At 32.0% G+C, this 15,259-nt stretch overlaps 1 protein-coding gene across 1 annotated transcript; it reads right to left on the reverse strand.

Moving 5' to 3' along the window:
- Positions 1–9,147: 9,147 nt before the first annotated feature.
- Positions 9,148–11,255, reverse strand: LOC107955867 (pescadillo homolog). The gene has a single exon (XM_016891655.2). The coding sequence runs from the start codon at positions 10,524–10,526 to the stop codon at positions 9,276–9,278; it is 1,251 nt and encodes a 416-aa protein (XP_016747144.2). The 5' UTR covers positions 10,527–11,255; the 3' UTR covers positions 9,148–9,275.
- Positions 11,256–15,259: the final 4,004 nt, after the last annotated feature.

Consider the following 15,259-nt stretch of genomic DNA (forward strand, 5'->3'; position numbering starts at 1 on the left):
GGTGGACGGTAGGAAAATTTTGGATGTTTTAAAGGTTTAACATGAAATTTTATAAATAAAACAAAAATTAAAAGAAACTAAAAATAGGTTATCATCTTCAAAAGGACAATCACCAATGAAACTAGGAAGAAAAACTCCATTTTTTAGTAGAAAGCATTTGGACAAGCTGATTTTTCATGCATGATCAAGAAATGCCGTAATTGGATTTAAATCAAGGAAAGCTAAAGTTTCGGACTAGTTGTCGACTCTGTTTTAGTAACCGTTTCAGTCGAGATAAGTTCGTATTATATTTAATATGTCATATTAAATTCCTTGATATTTGTTTTATTCTAATAATTGTGATGTTTGTAATTATTGAATGTTGGTTGATGAAAATTAATAATGAAATTGAGTTATATTGGAGATAGTGTATCGAGTCTTGAGTCTAGTAGGCGTTGTGCCGGTGTATATTTTCAGGCTTTGTGTCTAGCAAGCTTCATGCCGATGTATATTATCAGGCTTTGTGCCGGTGTAAATTAGTAGGCTTTGTCCCAGGGTAAATTATCAGGCTTTGTGCTTAACAAGTTTTGATTCGGTTTATTGTATTAGACCTTAAGCTTAGTAAGCTTCGTGCCTGTGTATTGTATTAGGTAACTTGTACTGAAAATATTATTACAAGTATTCAATGTTATTCTATTAATTTTAACGGGTAAATAAAGCTTTAATAAGTAAATGGATACATCAAATGAACCATGATTTGGATTAATGATATGAATTATAAAGATATGTGAATTTGTAAGGAAAATATGAATAATAATATATGTAAGAGCAATGAGTTATGAAATTGAAATGCTTGATATCTTATATTCCTTCTTTGGTTGGATATATATATGCATTGCTTTACCTACTAACCTCTTGAGGTGTTGTATATAAGAAAAAGAAAATTTGGCCTATGACTAAATGGAATTATTCATGGTTGTTTAATTTAATGCATTTGGTAAGTTTAAGTTCTTTATATGAGCTTACTGAGCATTAGTTGCTTACGTAGTTGATTTTCTCTATTTTTGTAGGTTATCAAAAAGCTCGAATGGTTGAATCAACGTCGAAGAACAATCACACTATCCATCGATCCATTTTGATAGATTTTGATTATTTTTGGCAAATGGTTATAATTGGCATATATTAGGGTTAGTGTTATCACGGTTATTGGTTTGTTTTCAAATTGTGCCAAGTTCATTTATGTTCCTTCCTTTTAATGAAGGCTTGCAAATGATGTTTATTCATATGAGATAATAGTAATTATGCATGCCCTCATGTAAGCAGGAAGAAGATGGTTGTGTGATATCTTGTGATATGGTTATTTCGTATGTATAAGTCTAGTTGTTGATTTGGTAGTGTTTGAGTTGAGTCTAGCTTGTGCATGTTTTAAAAACCTTATGTTTTGATTTGCAAATACATAGGTAAGTGTCTGCTTGTGAGATATATTATGTGGCATATAATTAGGTGACTTATGACTAATTATAACAATGAGTAAAATCAATGATGTATATGTTTGTATGGTGAACGTTTCAAGTATGTGAGTGGTTTGAAATGTATTGAATTGATGATTGAGTTGTGGTGCCTTTGAATGGCATATTAGTTAGAACATACAGGATGATTGAAATGGTATGTGTTGCATGTGTTTGAAGTGTGTTTTGGTCATGTAAATGTGTGGGAGAAAAATGTCTCTTGGTATGCATGCAGAGGTCTTGAAATGGCTTGTTTTAAGGTTCAATTTAGAGCACACGCCTGAGACACGGGGTTTCACATGGCTGTGTGCCACACACGACTGCTCCACATGGTTGTGTGTTTTTTTATTATAGGTGTAGGTTTCATACGGTCTAGCATGCGACCTGTGACACGGCTGTGCGACCCAAGTCAATGGGTTACACGGTTGGGCACATGGGTTGGGACACGATCGTGTGTCCCATAGTTCAAAAGTCCACATGGCCTGGCCACACGGTCGTGTGACCCCTGTTTCACAAAATTTTAATGTTTTACCTGAAATTTTTTATTTCCTTTGAATAAGTCCCTGATTATTTCCAAATTGTTTTTAGGGCCAATCAAGCTCAATTTAAGGCTCGTAAAAGTATTTATATCACATTTAAATTATATTATCGAATATAGATATGTGAATTGCATGATGATCCATGTTGTGATGTTTAAAGTTCTGTTTTGCACTATAATGCTATGTAACCCTAATTCGCATCAGAAATGGGTTAAGGGTGTTACAATGTTCGCACGTTGGGAGGCAATCAGAGACCTCGTGATTAACAATGGCTCCTATCAAGCCTTGGAGATCTTGATTAGGTGATCCTTCAAGATGATGATAAGTACCCTTCAATGTAAGCCATTAGAAAAATATGACTAGGTTTCTCAAATGTAATAACAACAAGAAGTTCAAAAGTAACTCTTTACTTAGGAATTTTTAGAAGGTAGACATGAAGATTTATTTCTACAGAAGTCTTTATTTATAGTGATTAAATTTATTTTAACATGGCAATATTTTTAACTTTCCCTCCAAGAATTTGTAAAGAAGCATTTCTCCAAATATTTACCTCCAAAAGTGAAAATTTTGGCACCAAAATTTGATGTCTGAAAATATTCCATCAAATCAATTATTTGGCAACTCGGATATGCTTTTGGTTGCCTTTCTAAAATAACTAGCATGTTTTAGTGTTGGAAAAAAATCTAGTTTAAAACGATTTTTTGTCACAGTGAAAAATAAAAATTTGAAAACTGAGTTGGATTGTGATATTTATACTAATAATCTTTTTTTCCTGAAAAGTACCTGTGCTTTGCTCGAGACAGATCTTAAACGTTATCGGCTTTTAGCTGTATGACCTTCTCCACTATTCTCATACCACGAATCGCTTTGAGTGTAGACTTGAATAACCACAAATCAAACACAAAACCAGAAATAATTTTCTTACTTTCAATAGAAACCTGTAGAATTGTTATTCCCAAAAAATTGAATTTATACTTAGAAAATAATTTCTCACTATTTTCGAGCAAAATAACAATAACTCAAAGTTGTGTATTTTTAGCCCTACCAGTGTCATCTATTTATAGAGAGAGATTGGAGAATCCTGATTGAATTATAGAGTACAAGTAATATTTATCTGATAGAAAGATAAGTCCTCTAGTTTTACTAGGAGAGAGGAGCAGCTAACCCTAGTTAATTATACTAGGGTTTTCGCCCCTCATACTTATTATGAGGGGTTTTGAGCAACTTCTATATTGGGTTCAATTATATATGCTTCCTGGACTATTAACCTAACAGTTTATAATTTAATTCAACCCAATACATATTTTTCTATTTCCCAAAATAAATATTATTTATTAAATTTTTTTAAATAAATGAATTTTCCAATTAGATAATTTTCTCAACCCAATTCTAATTCAAATAAAGTCATGACAACTTTACCACAAAAGAATCTGTGAGAAAATATTTAATTTCCACATTCAACGAATTCACATGACCAATTAATTTAATTTAATTTTTTAAATTTAATTATTTAATTAAATAATAATTAAAAAAATAATTGATTCTTAGGTCATTTTCATACTTAATGAGAAACCACATTCATTCCTGAATGTAACTCATTTCTTTAAATTTATCATTTCTATCCATTTTTGTTCATTTGATTCTACATACAATTCATTTTTGGTTTCAACTAGCTAGTAGATGGACCAGTTGTACATATATAATTAAGGCTCAAATAATTTATAACTAAGTTTCGTCTTTTCTCTTTTTAATTATAAACTTATTTAGTCACGAAGTCATTCTACTATAGTATCGTGACTAAGCTATCTCCAATTACATACCATTACGAAAGCTACTCATCAATGTTTGTCTAATGACCTTGTCATAAGTGTGTTACCCACATAAGGTATCCTTAATCTCTTTGGGATAAATTCGTTCTCCTAATATGATCCTATTTTATCTCATGGTAACCATTACATTTTCCTTTCATGAAAAGTCAAATACTATCACATAGTAAATAAGTCATTCATTACAAAGACAAATAACTCGTGTTCATATTTGCTTTTCATCTATCATGTAATGTCAATGAGAGGATATTTAGTTATCTATTCCTTGGGCTATGAATTTCACTATTGTGAATAATGCTACATACTGTAAAAGTCGTACACCCAACACATTAGCTTTCAGTTCCTTATTTATTTGTACTCAAGCTTTTACTTACTTTAAAATATACAAGTTACACATACATATTCCACCATCCACTCAGAATTAAGGTATGCCACACTATGAACTTCATAAGTGAATAAATCTATAAACGAGTTTAGGATCTATTTTACTTGGGTTTTGTCCATTGTACTGTCAATTCAGTTATCACATCTATGTCTCTATCTTTTGGGAGTCATTTGCCCTGATGCTCAAGACAAAACATCTCCCCAATTGGACTTGATAGACAACATATTAGTCTATCAATTAGTTTTCTCATTTCTGATTAGACTAAGGACATGTTTAGGTTCATTTACTAATATAAGTTGTCTTTCCATATTACAATTTGACCACGTAATACCACTTAGTATTAGTTAAACATTCGATGACAAATGAGCTAATTTTGCTTCCATTTTACTTTACGTGTAAAAATTATTGAGGACAATATACAAAGGGTATTAATGTAATTCAAGGATAATTTTATTAAACCAATCTTTTTGAAAAAATACAAGTGTACATAGCCGAAAAGACTACACTTAGGGCACTAGATCTAACTTCTAGACATGGCAAACCCCAACTAAATTTCTTAACCCTTTCAACCTTAAAGCTTCTGATGGCTTGGTGAACAAGTTAGCCAATTGATTCTCTGTTTTCATATACTTTAACTCAACCTTTCCTTCTTCAACAAGTTTTCTGATAAAATGGTGATGAATGTCAATGATTTTGGTCATTAAGTTTTGAACAAGATTTTTTGAAATGTTAATTGCACTTGTGTTATCATAGAAAACAGTGGCCATTGATGTTGCCACACCATGCTCTGTAAGCATTTGTTTCATCTAGAGAAGATGTGCACACCAAATTCTAGTTGCTAGATACTTTGCCTCAGCTATAGAAACTGAGAAGGAGCTTTGTTTCTTGTTGTACCAAGAAACTAAGTTTGAACCAAGGTAGAAGCAACCACCATATATGCTTCTTTTTTTTTATCATCCACGTTCGCAACCCAATTTGTATCATTGTAGCTTACCAAATACATAAGACTATCTTTAGATAACCAAATACCATAGTCTAGAGTGTCATTGACATACTTGATCACCCTCTTAACTACTATGACATGGGATTCCTTTGGATTGGATTGAATTGGAACCAAGCACACAGATTCACAACAAAGCTTATGTCTAGCCTGCTTGTTGTTAAATACAATAAACTCCCAATCATACTTCGAAATATGATTGGTTCTGTGGGCACTCGTTTAGCATCCAAACTATGTTTCTCACTAGTTGACATAGGTGCCTTGGCAAAGTCTAATCCAAACATTTTGACAAGGTTATTGGCATACTTTTCTTGGGATAAGAACATACCATCATTGAGTTGTTTAATTTGAAAACCAAGGAAGTAGGATAGTTCCCCAACAAGGCTCATCCCAAACTCACTTTACATCATCTTCATAAATCCATCCTTTACATTGATTGAAGTTTATCCAAAGATTATGTCATCAACAAAGATTTGTTCAATGACAATATTGCCTCGATGTTTCTTGATAAACAAAGTTTTATCCACTAATCCCCTTTGATAAGCTTGACCCAAAAGAAATTGTGCTAACCTCTTGTACTACGCCCTAGGTGCCTGTTTTAGGCCATAAAGAGTCTTCCTTAGCCGATAGACATGCTCTGGATGTGTTGAGTCTTCAAACCCCTTTGGTTGAGCCACATAGACTTCTTTCTTTAAGTAGTCATTCAAAAAGGCACTCTTCAAATCCATTTGATACAGTTTGATGTTCAAATGTGTGGCCGTAGCTAAAAGTAACCTTATTGCCTCTAATCTAGCAACAAGGGAAAAAAAGTATCATCGAAGTCTATTCCTTCAACCTGTGTATCCCCTTGAGCTACCAATCTTGCCTTGTTCCTTGTAATGCAACCATTTTCATCAGTTTTATTCTTAAAAATCCATTTAGTACCAATCACATTGTAGTGGACTGGCTTAGAGACCAACTCCTAGACTTGGTTTCTCTCGAACTGTAAAAGCTCTTATTGTATTGCCTAGATCCAATGAACATCCTTTAAAGCATCTTCAACTTTCTTAGGCTCAATTCGAGAAATATAGCATGCCAATCTAATCATATCCCTATAGTTAGGCCTTGATTTCCCTCTAGTTTGAACACACTTTGAAGGTCACCTATAACATCATCCATGGAATGGTTCTTTCCAACTTTTACTAAATGTTTAATAACTTCATTTTGCATCAATAGAATCACTAGCTTCATCAACATTCATGACTTTATGGATTTCTAAATCAGATTGCTTGATCACCTTTTTTGTGCTAGTAATATTAATTCATATAATTGGATAAATTGTACATATATATTACATATATTATTAATTATTATAATAATAAGTAATTTAATCATGCATGTAGATTTTTACTTTCATGTTTTTTTCGTATTAAGTATAATAAAAGATGATTAATATTGTAAATTATAATTATTTTATCAATACTGTTTTATATAAAATACAAAATGATTTTAATTATTTATTAAGAATTTTTTATTATCGATAATTTATGTTAATTATAATAAACGTTAAGCCTTCTTTTTAGTGATATGGAAAAACATGGGTATGTATAAAAATGAAAAAAAATCTATATGAGATTTGATTATGCTAGGAGAAAAAAAAACATAACTTTTATTTGGTTTCTTTGTCCATTCTACTGAATAAAGTTTTAGAAACATAAAATTGGTTTTTTTAATAAAATTTTCCATTATTAGAACATGCCTTCAAAATTCGGGCTTTAATTAAAATACTTGTTACATTTTCATTAAAAGTTAATGTTCAATTAGTTCGATATTTTATTTTATTTTATTTTATGTTATTAGATTTGATTTTTCTTCACTTTTCAATTCTTTTAAACATTTTTCGTTTTTTTATTGAAAATTTAACAACTTTTATAATTTTTCAAAATATTTTTAAAACTTTTTAAATAACTTTTTTCAAAATTTTTTGAAATTATAGTTTTGATTTTTTTTCAATTTTTAATTTATTTTAAAATTTTAAACCATTTATGTAATTTTTTAAGATAATTGTTCTAATTGATGAAGTGATATTTTTTTTTAACTTTTGACTAAAATTAGGAAATTGTTTATAATTAGTTCCAAAACAATTTATTTTTTGTTTGTTTATCTACCACATGTAGATTTCAATGGTGCAATCATCCATATTAAATCCTCTTTAAGAAAAGGAAATCCAACCACGGTGACAATGAAACATTACCATGCTCTCCCTTCTCGATGAATCCATCTACTAGCATAACACCGTCAGCCGTCCTACCGCCATCAACTATCATGACCATAATCGGATTCCAAGAAAAAAATAAATAAATAATTATGCTTCACGTCCTTTCTATATGGCTTCTTGTTGAGTCTTGAGTCCATGGTCAAACCTCATGGCCTAAATCAGTCAACATGGAAGGATTTAGAACTAGGATTGCAGTTCGCTAAATCATTCGATGAAACGTTGTCGTCTTATGACCCGATCAGGTATATTAATAATTTTCCCTCTAATAAAATATCTCTTTGAAAATATTTATTTTTTCTGTAGATAAGATGTCATTGTTTTTGGCTTATAGATAAGCATATGGTGGTCGGGAATTATAAAAATAAAAAAAGACTTTTTTAAAATTAAAATCTACTCAAACTGAAAGACTAAAAACAACAATGCTTAATTTGGGTTAAAATTTTTTAGGCTATGAATGAATTAAGAACAAACTTAGGGCTTCAAAATTTTAATTCAAAATGAGCATTTAGTCCCTCAAAAAGCCATATGAAGAAAGGAACTTGAAGGATAATTTCTAGTTTATTTTTCTTCTGGAATTCACTTCTGGAATTCAATTATGGTGATAGTAGTTAGTGTCAGTAGGGTGGTTGGTGGTATTATATTGGTAGGGGAGTTTATCGGTAAGGGAGATATCAGGGTCATGGTCATGATCATAGTTTGTGGTCGTCATCGCTGAATTCTTTTTTATTAAAGAAGATTTAAATGTTGATGATACCACTATTGAAATTTTCATGTTGCAAAAAAAAAATTGAACTAATTATTGGGAGGTTTTTAGCTTTAGTCAAAAGTAAAAAAAAAATTGTCACATCAGCAATCCGTTAGTGAATTAACAAAAATTTTAACAATAGTGACCAATTAGAACAATTATCTTAATTAGAGTTATTAAATTGACTAAAAAAATTTATGATGACCAAGATAAGAACAACACTATTTTAAATTACTTGCAGTGTAATTTACCCAATATAAAATAATATTACATAAGCAATGAAAGATTGATGACTAATGTACTCCAAATAAGAATAAGAGCCAAATTAAAAGAATGTATAAAGATTACTAGTTAAATTTATCATTATGTCTTAAAAATAAGACTCCAAAATAAGCATTTAATGATACACTTTTTATCTTGTACATTACATGTATGATTGTCTATGATTGACAAGAGTAAATTACTGCCGCATACATCATAGGGAATTCTTCTGATTCTAACCCACAACCTGAATAAGGTGCACACTTTTAGCCAACGAGCCAAATGTTTAGTTGAATGATAATTTTATTATTATAATAAAAAGGACAATTTTAATATAGGGACTATTTTGTGCATTTATTTGAAATACAAGGGTAGAGAAATTAAAATGCGGTATAGTATAAAAATTACTACTATATTTTCACTAAAATTATTACAAATGAAATATAAATTTAAAATAAAATTTGAATATACAAATATTTGTAATTTATAATTCATACAAGTCAAAGACAGTTTTATAATTTAGCATCTGAATTTTCTTTTAAAAAAAACTGGTTTGAGAAAATCTAAAACTAATTGCTCCAACATAGTTGGATTAAAAAGCTCATAAAGAGTACGTAGGTTAGTGAAAAGGAAAGGCGAAAAAAATATTTTTGATAAATTCAGCTCAACGTGCATTACCTCTCAAGATTAACATGTTACTTTACATATATGGAAAAAGAGCAAGTCTGACTTGTAGCCTCTAGGCTTTAACAATTTAAGTGTGATAGGAGAACTATTAACGACTGCACATATCAATCTGACTCTGTCTATCAATGCCAAGTGAGCCTACTTCCACTACCTTTCGCCTCAGTTGCAATATACTCTGCTTATTCTCCAGCCTCCTCCTTTCCTTCTCCAACCTTAACCTTTCCAGTTCTCTGTCTTTCTTGCTGCAGTACTGCACCCACTTAAACCGTTGTTTTTCCAGCTCAAAAGCGTCTGTCTGCAACTTCACTCTTTCCTCCTGAAGTTGCACCATCTGTCTCTTTATCCGATCCTTTCCCACCATTGATGACCTTGTTCCCTCTTGAAACTTGAAACCATCATGGCCACCACACTCTGCACTTGCTTTCTTCCTCTCCTTCACCTCACCCATCCTTTCCTCCTCACAAACAGCATAATCGTCGTCATCGTCATCGTCATCGTCATCATCGTCGTCATCATTATCATCATCATCCTCACTGTCAACTTCTTCCTTATGGGACCCGTTATTGTCTTTCAAGCATCTCTCAGAAGGTATACATCCCTGCAGATCAAGATCCTGACAATTGGGTATACTCTGTCCATTATGGTAAGCACACATTTCCTGGTAAAATAAATGTTTAGAGTTCAATATTTTCTTTACATCATCCTTCGCCTTTTGGGAGAGGTGAGGCATAGAGTCCATTAGAGAAGGGTTCTCCACCACTCTACAACTAGTTCCTCTCCCAAGAATATCATTCAATTTCTTGTATCTCTTGTTCAAGTCATTGAATTTATCCTCACACTGTTGAGGTGAAACATGACAACCTTTACTAATCATAATCTTGGATACCGTTTTCCACTTTCCCTTCTTTTGCAGAATCCTGGATTTTCGCTTAAGCCCCTCCACACCTTCTTCATCTCCCACACAAGAAACCACTGCTATTAGAAGCCTAACCACATTGTCCTTCCATTTCATTCTCTTCCATGGCCATCCATTCTTGCCTTCGCACTTCTCACCATTTCCATCTTCGTTGTAACTTGGTTCATCTTCTTCACTCATGCTTCCATCAGTTATAGCAATCACCGGACTAACTCCCTTCCCTTTACCAAAATTCATCGGAAAACCTTTCTGGCTTGAGCCTTTTGCTTCCGTTAATCCAGTGGAGCGGTGCTCGTTTCCGAGGCCAGTCATCATGACGACATGATTCTGTGGCTGCTGCTCTATCTGAATGGATGACTCAAGATCAAACAACCCTCCATTCGGACCTGATAAAAATCCGCATTCCAAACCCGAATCATCCATCTACGCCGAAATCCAAACACCCAACTTATCGTTTCCTTGCAGGAAAAAGCTTAAAGTTCCATTGTTTATCTATTGCTGGAATATTCAATAAAACAGAAACCCAACCTCACAGACCCGATTCAATTAGTTGCGGTCAATCAAACCAAGTTTCTCTCTTAGATCAACCAGGAAAAAAACCCTAAAAAGCTATAAGTTTTAACACCTACCTTCTTCTTACAAACCAAACGGAAAAAGTACCGAGAAACTGGGGTGGACTAAAAATTTATGACCTATTATCATATAAATATCCCAAGAATCCTCCAAAGCTCTAGAATCCCATATCTAATCACGACCGAAATTCAGCGAAGGCCCATAAAATCAATTAAAATCCTCAACAAGATCTAAAAAGGGAAATTTTCAACTTTTATTGTACTGTTTGACAATCTAAAGAAGAATAATGGGAAAGCTGCAAAAACTTGAACAAATGATTTTGATCATCGTATTGAAGAAAAAGAAGAAAAATTCATGAAAGGATTACCTTCTGCTAATGATCATCAATCGAGAAATTCATCAAAAAAGGCAAAGAGATTTTTGTTTTTGTTTTTTTTTTCTTTTGGGCCGGGGGGGGGGGGTCTGGAAGAGATTGAAAGCTAAATTTTGCGCTGAAGTTGGGAAGAGTAAGAGAGGAATAGAATGTGGCAAACAGGTAAAAAATGTTTACTTGAAATAACGTGTTTGTTCGCTATTGGTGAGCGGGCTTTTGTATTGCTTATTTTTTGCTTATTTACAAACAACAGGTGGGTGCTGGTAGGTAAAGAAGTGGAGCTACTCCTCTGATTATATTGACGCCAACTGCACCGTCTTTTTTATAATCCCATCAGCCGATTCCATTTTAATTCTTGTGCAAACTACAAAAATAAAATGTTACATTTTTATCATTAATAATATCGAATTATAACATTTTGATCGAAAACGTAACACGATAATATTTAATTTAACCTCTACACTATAATTAAAATATTTAATTTGGTTATTTCATACTTCTTTTTAATTATAATGTTTTTAAAATTATCAAAAATTCTTTAAAATTTTAGAAAATTATTTATTTATTTTTGAAACTACAAAAAATATTTTTTCAAAATTATAATAATGTAAAAAATTTAAAAAAAATCATAAAATCCTTTAAAAAATAACAGGTTAGATTTCAAAAATTATAAAAATATCATAAAGTTCTTTAAATTTTATTTTGAAATTTCGATTTTATTTTATTTTGAAATTATAAAAATTATTTTTAAAACTATAATTATGTTTTTTTTTAATTTCATTAAATTCTAAAAACAACCTTTCAAACCCTTTCTAAAAAAAGCTTTATCCTATCAAGCCCATCGCTGCCGCTTGAACCACCATGTCAGCATCCTCTCTGGTCGAAAACAGGACGACCATTCAAACGTCGTCCTCTATCGCTCCAACCACAGCGGACGCATGAAATGAAAATGATATTTTTTTACAGTGACAGAGACTAGAAAAAAAAAACCAAACAACAACCTTGAGCCTCCAAAATGGCAAGCCATCACTGTTGCTTGAGACTTTTCAAGTAATTATTAGTTTTTTTTTAAATTCCGATATTGTCCAATTTTAAAAGCTAAAAGTTTTGGTTAGGAAGTTTTGAGGATCAAATTGATAAAATTTGTAAATGTAAAGGGTTAATTTATTGAATTATTTAGAATTAGGATCAAATTGATAGAATATGTAAATATTAAAAACTAAATGAGTTATTATACCAGTTAGAAAAAGGCTTTCTGTTATTAATTTAACGGCGAGGGACCAAAACAAGAATGAATACAAATGTTAGTGCCTAAAATGAAAATTTTTAAAGTTGGGTGACCAATACAGGAACATGGACATTGTTGGGTGACCATTTATATAGTTTACCCTAATTAATTTTTTGAATTTTTAAAGATTTTTTTATATTTTTGATAAATTTTTTTCAACATTATAGTTAAAAAAAGTTGTAAAAGGATTAAACTTGTAACGCCCCGTACCCGAGACCATTGCCGGAGTCGAACACGAGGTGTTAATAGACTTAATTCATTACTTAAACAGCTCATACAATTCATTTTAAAATTTCCAGACAAGCTGGCTAACTGCATCACAGTCGCTTTAAAAATCATATCTCGAGTTACGAAACTCGAAATCTAATTTTGTAAAATTTTCCTGAAACTAGACTCATATATCTATCTACTAATTTTTTTCTAGAATTTTTGGTCGGGCCAATTAGTACAGTTTATTAGTTAAAGTCTCCACTGTTTCAGGGTTCGACTACTCTGACCTCTGTGTATTACGAATCAGATATCTCCATATACAGAGCTTCAATGACTATACCGTTTGTCTCTAATAAAACTAGACTCAATAAGAAATCTGTACATATAAATAATGACTTCTAATTATCTTTGTAAAATTTATGGTGAATTTACAAAGTCAGAACAGGGGATCCAGAAATCGCTCTGGCCCTATTTCACAAAAATTTAAACATCTCATAAAATATAACTCATATACCTGTTTTATTCCATCCATATGAAAATAGACTCATAATTCTTCAATTCCATATATTATTCATAATCTAATTGTATCTCTACTATTTTTAGTGATTTTTCAAACTCACGTCACTGCTGCTGTCTGAATCTATTTTATGGTAAATTTTACCTATTTCATGGTTTCCATGGATTAGCTAGCAATTTAGCATACATAACACCAAATATGATCATGATTAGCCATTTCAATGGCTAATCATTACCAAGTATTTCCATACCACTCAATAACCATATCATAAGACCATATATACAAAATGATTATAATGCTATACATGCCATACTCAAAATATACAAGCCATTATGCCAAGATGGTATACGGATAGTGTGAGCGAGTCTCCGACTGTTCCCGATTTCCGAGCTGGCTTGTCAAAACTACAAAGAATGAAAAGGAGGGAGTAAGCATAAATGCTTAATAAGTTCACATGCAAATAGCAAGTAACATAACCATATAAGCAAACATAAAACATCATTTGCATAATCATCACCGAGACATTCATATCACATTTTCATTTATCATCTTACCATATTGTTGTTATATCGATTTTTCAACCCGAGGGTTAAGTACATACCTGTTCAAAGTATACATTTCACAACACTTACCAATACGTCCCTTTCATCTTGAGTATTCCTCCATTTCAGTAGAACTTTACCCGTTGAACACATCGGAATATAATTCGGATACATGGAAAGTTTGCACATAAGTGCCACATATGTAGCCAAGCTACCATGTAACCCGCCCATAAGTGAACTCCGACTCAACTCAACGAGCTCGGGCGTTCGCATCCATAAGTGAACTCGGACTCAACTCAACGAGCTCGGATGCCTAGTTACATCTCTTGAACTCGAACTCAACTCAACAAGTTCGGACATTCGCATCCATAAGTGAACTCGGACTCAACTCAACGAGCTCGGATGCTCAACCATCCTAGTGACATGTCACTTGTATCCTAATCTATTCCTAAGGTTCAAACGGGATTTTTTCCTCGATCTCACATCTTTGCCGTCTTCCACGGAATATCGGAACCAATACTCGGTGATAGTTCATACTCATCAAGTAATTCACATAATTACATATTATTCAACAATAACCACAAAACATAACGTTTCATGATAATAATAAGCACCATATCATATAAACAACATTAAATTCCTTAAAACAACAATTATGTTACTACATTTACACATGAACTTACCTCGTATGCGAAAATGGCTACTTTTACCATTTCGTCCACAACTTGGTATTTTCCCCATTTTAGCCCGAATTTCAGTTTTCCTTGCTCTATCATTTAAAATATAGTCTAATTAGGACTCACATTATTCAAATTGACCCAAAATCATATTTTGGAAAAATTACAATTTTGCCCCTAAACTTTTGCATATTTACACTTTTACCCCTAGGCTCGGGAATTAAACTTTATTCCTTATTCTTATGTTTTATAACATGCTTATCATTTTCCCTTCTATGGAAACATCAAATTCTCACTCTAACATGTACTTATGACTATTAGGTATTTTTACCGATTAAGCCATTTTGCTCGTTTTCACTTAAAACTGAGTAGCACAAGTTGTCTAACATAATTTAAAACCTCATATTCTATCATAAAACACCAAAATACACAAATTTCACCTATGGGTATTTTTCCAAATATGAACCCTAGGTTGAATTATTGCTAGCATAAGCTTAATTGAGCTACCGGGACTCCAAAAACGTAAAAATCATTAAAAACGGGGCTTGGAATCACTTACTATGGAGCTTGGAAGCTTGAAACAAACCCTAGCTATGGAGAACCCTTGAAATTTCGGCCTAATGAAGAAGATGGACAAAAATTGGCTTTTAATTTTGTTTTTAATTCATTTTAATAACTAAATGACCAAAATACCCTTACTACTAAACTTTCCAAAAATTCCTTCCATGTCCTAATTTTTTCCATGAACTTAAAATTGGTCAAATTTCTATTTGAGACCTCCTCATTAATATTCCAAAACAATTTCATACTAAAAACTTCTAGAATGCAAGTTTTGCAACTTATTCGATTTAGTCCCTACTTTCAATTTAAGCACTTTAGGCATAGAATTTCATCACGAAATTTTCACAAAATCATGCAATCATATCATAGACCTTAAAATAATCATAAAATAATTATTTCTATCTCGGATTTTGTG

The sequence above is a fragment of the Gossypium hirsutum genome, chromosome A07 (assembly GCF_007990345.1).
Source record: "Gossypium hirsutum isolate 1008001.06 chromosome A07, Gossypium_hirsutum_v2.1, whole genome shotgun sequence".
NCBI classification, from domain to species: domain Eukaryota; kingdom Viridiplantae; phylum Streptophyta; class Magnoliopsida; order Malvales; family Malvaceae; genus Gossypium; species Gossypium hirsutum.

What these genes read in the sequence shown, in the direction of transcription:
- LOC107955867 (XM_016891655.2), bottom strand. Translation starts at nt 10,526, where the DNA reads ATGGATGATTCGGGTTTGGAATGCGGATTTTTATCAGGTCCGAATGGA.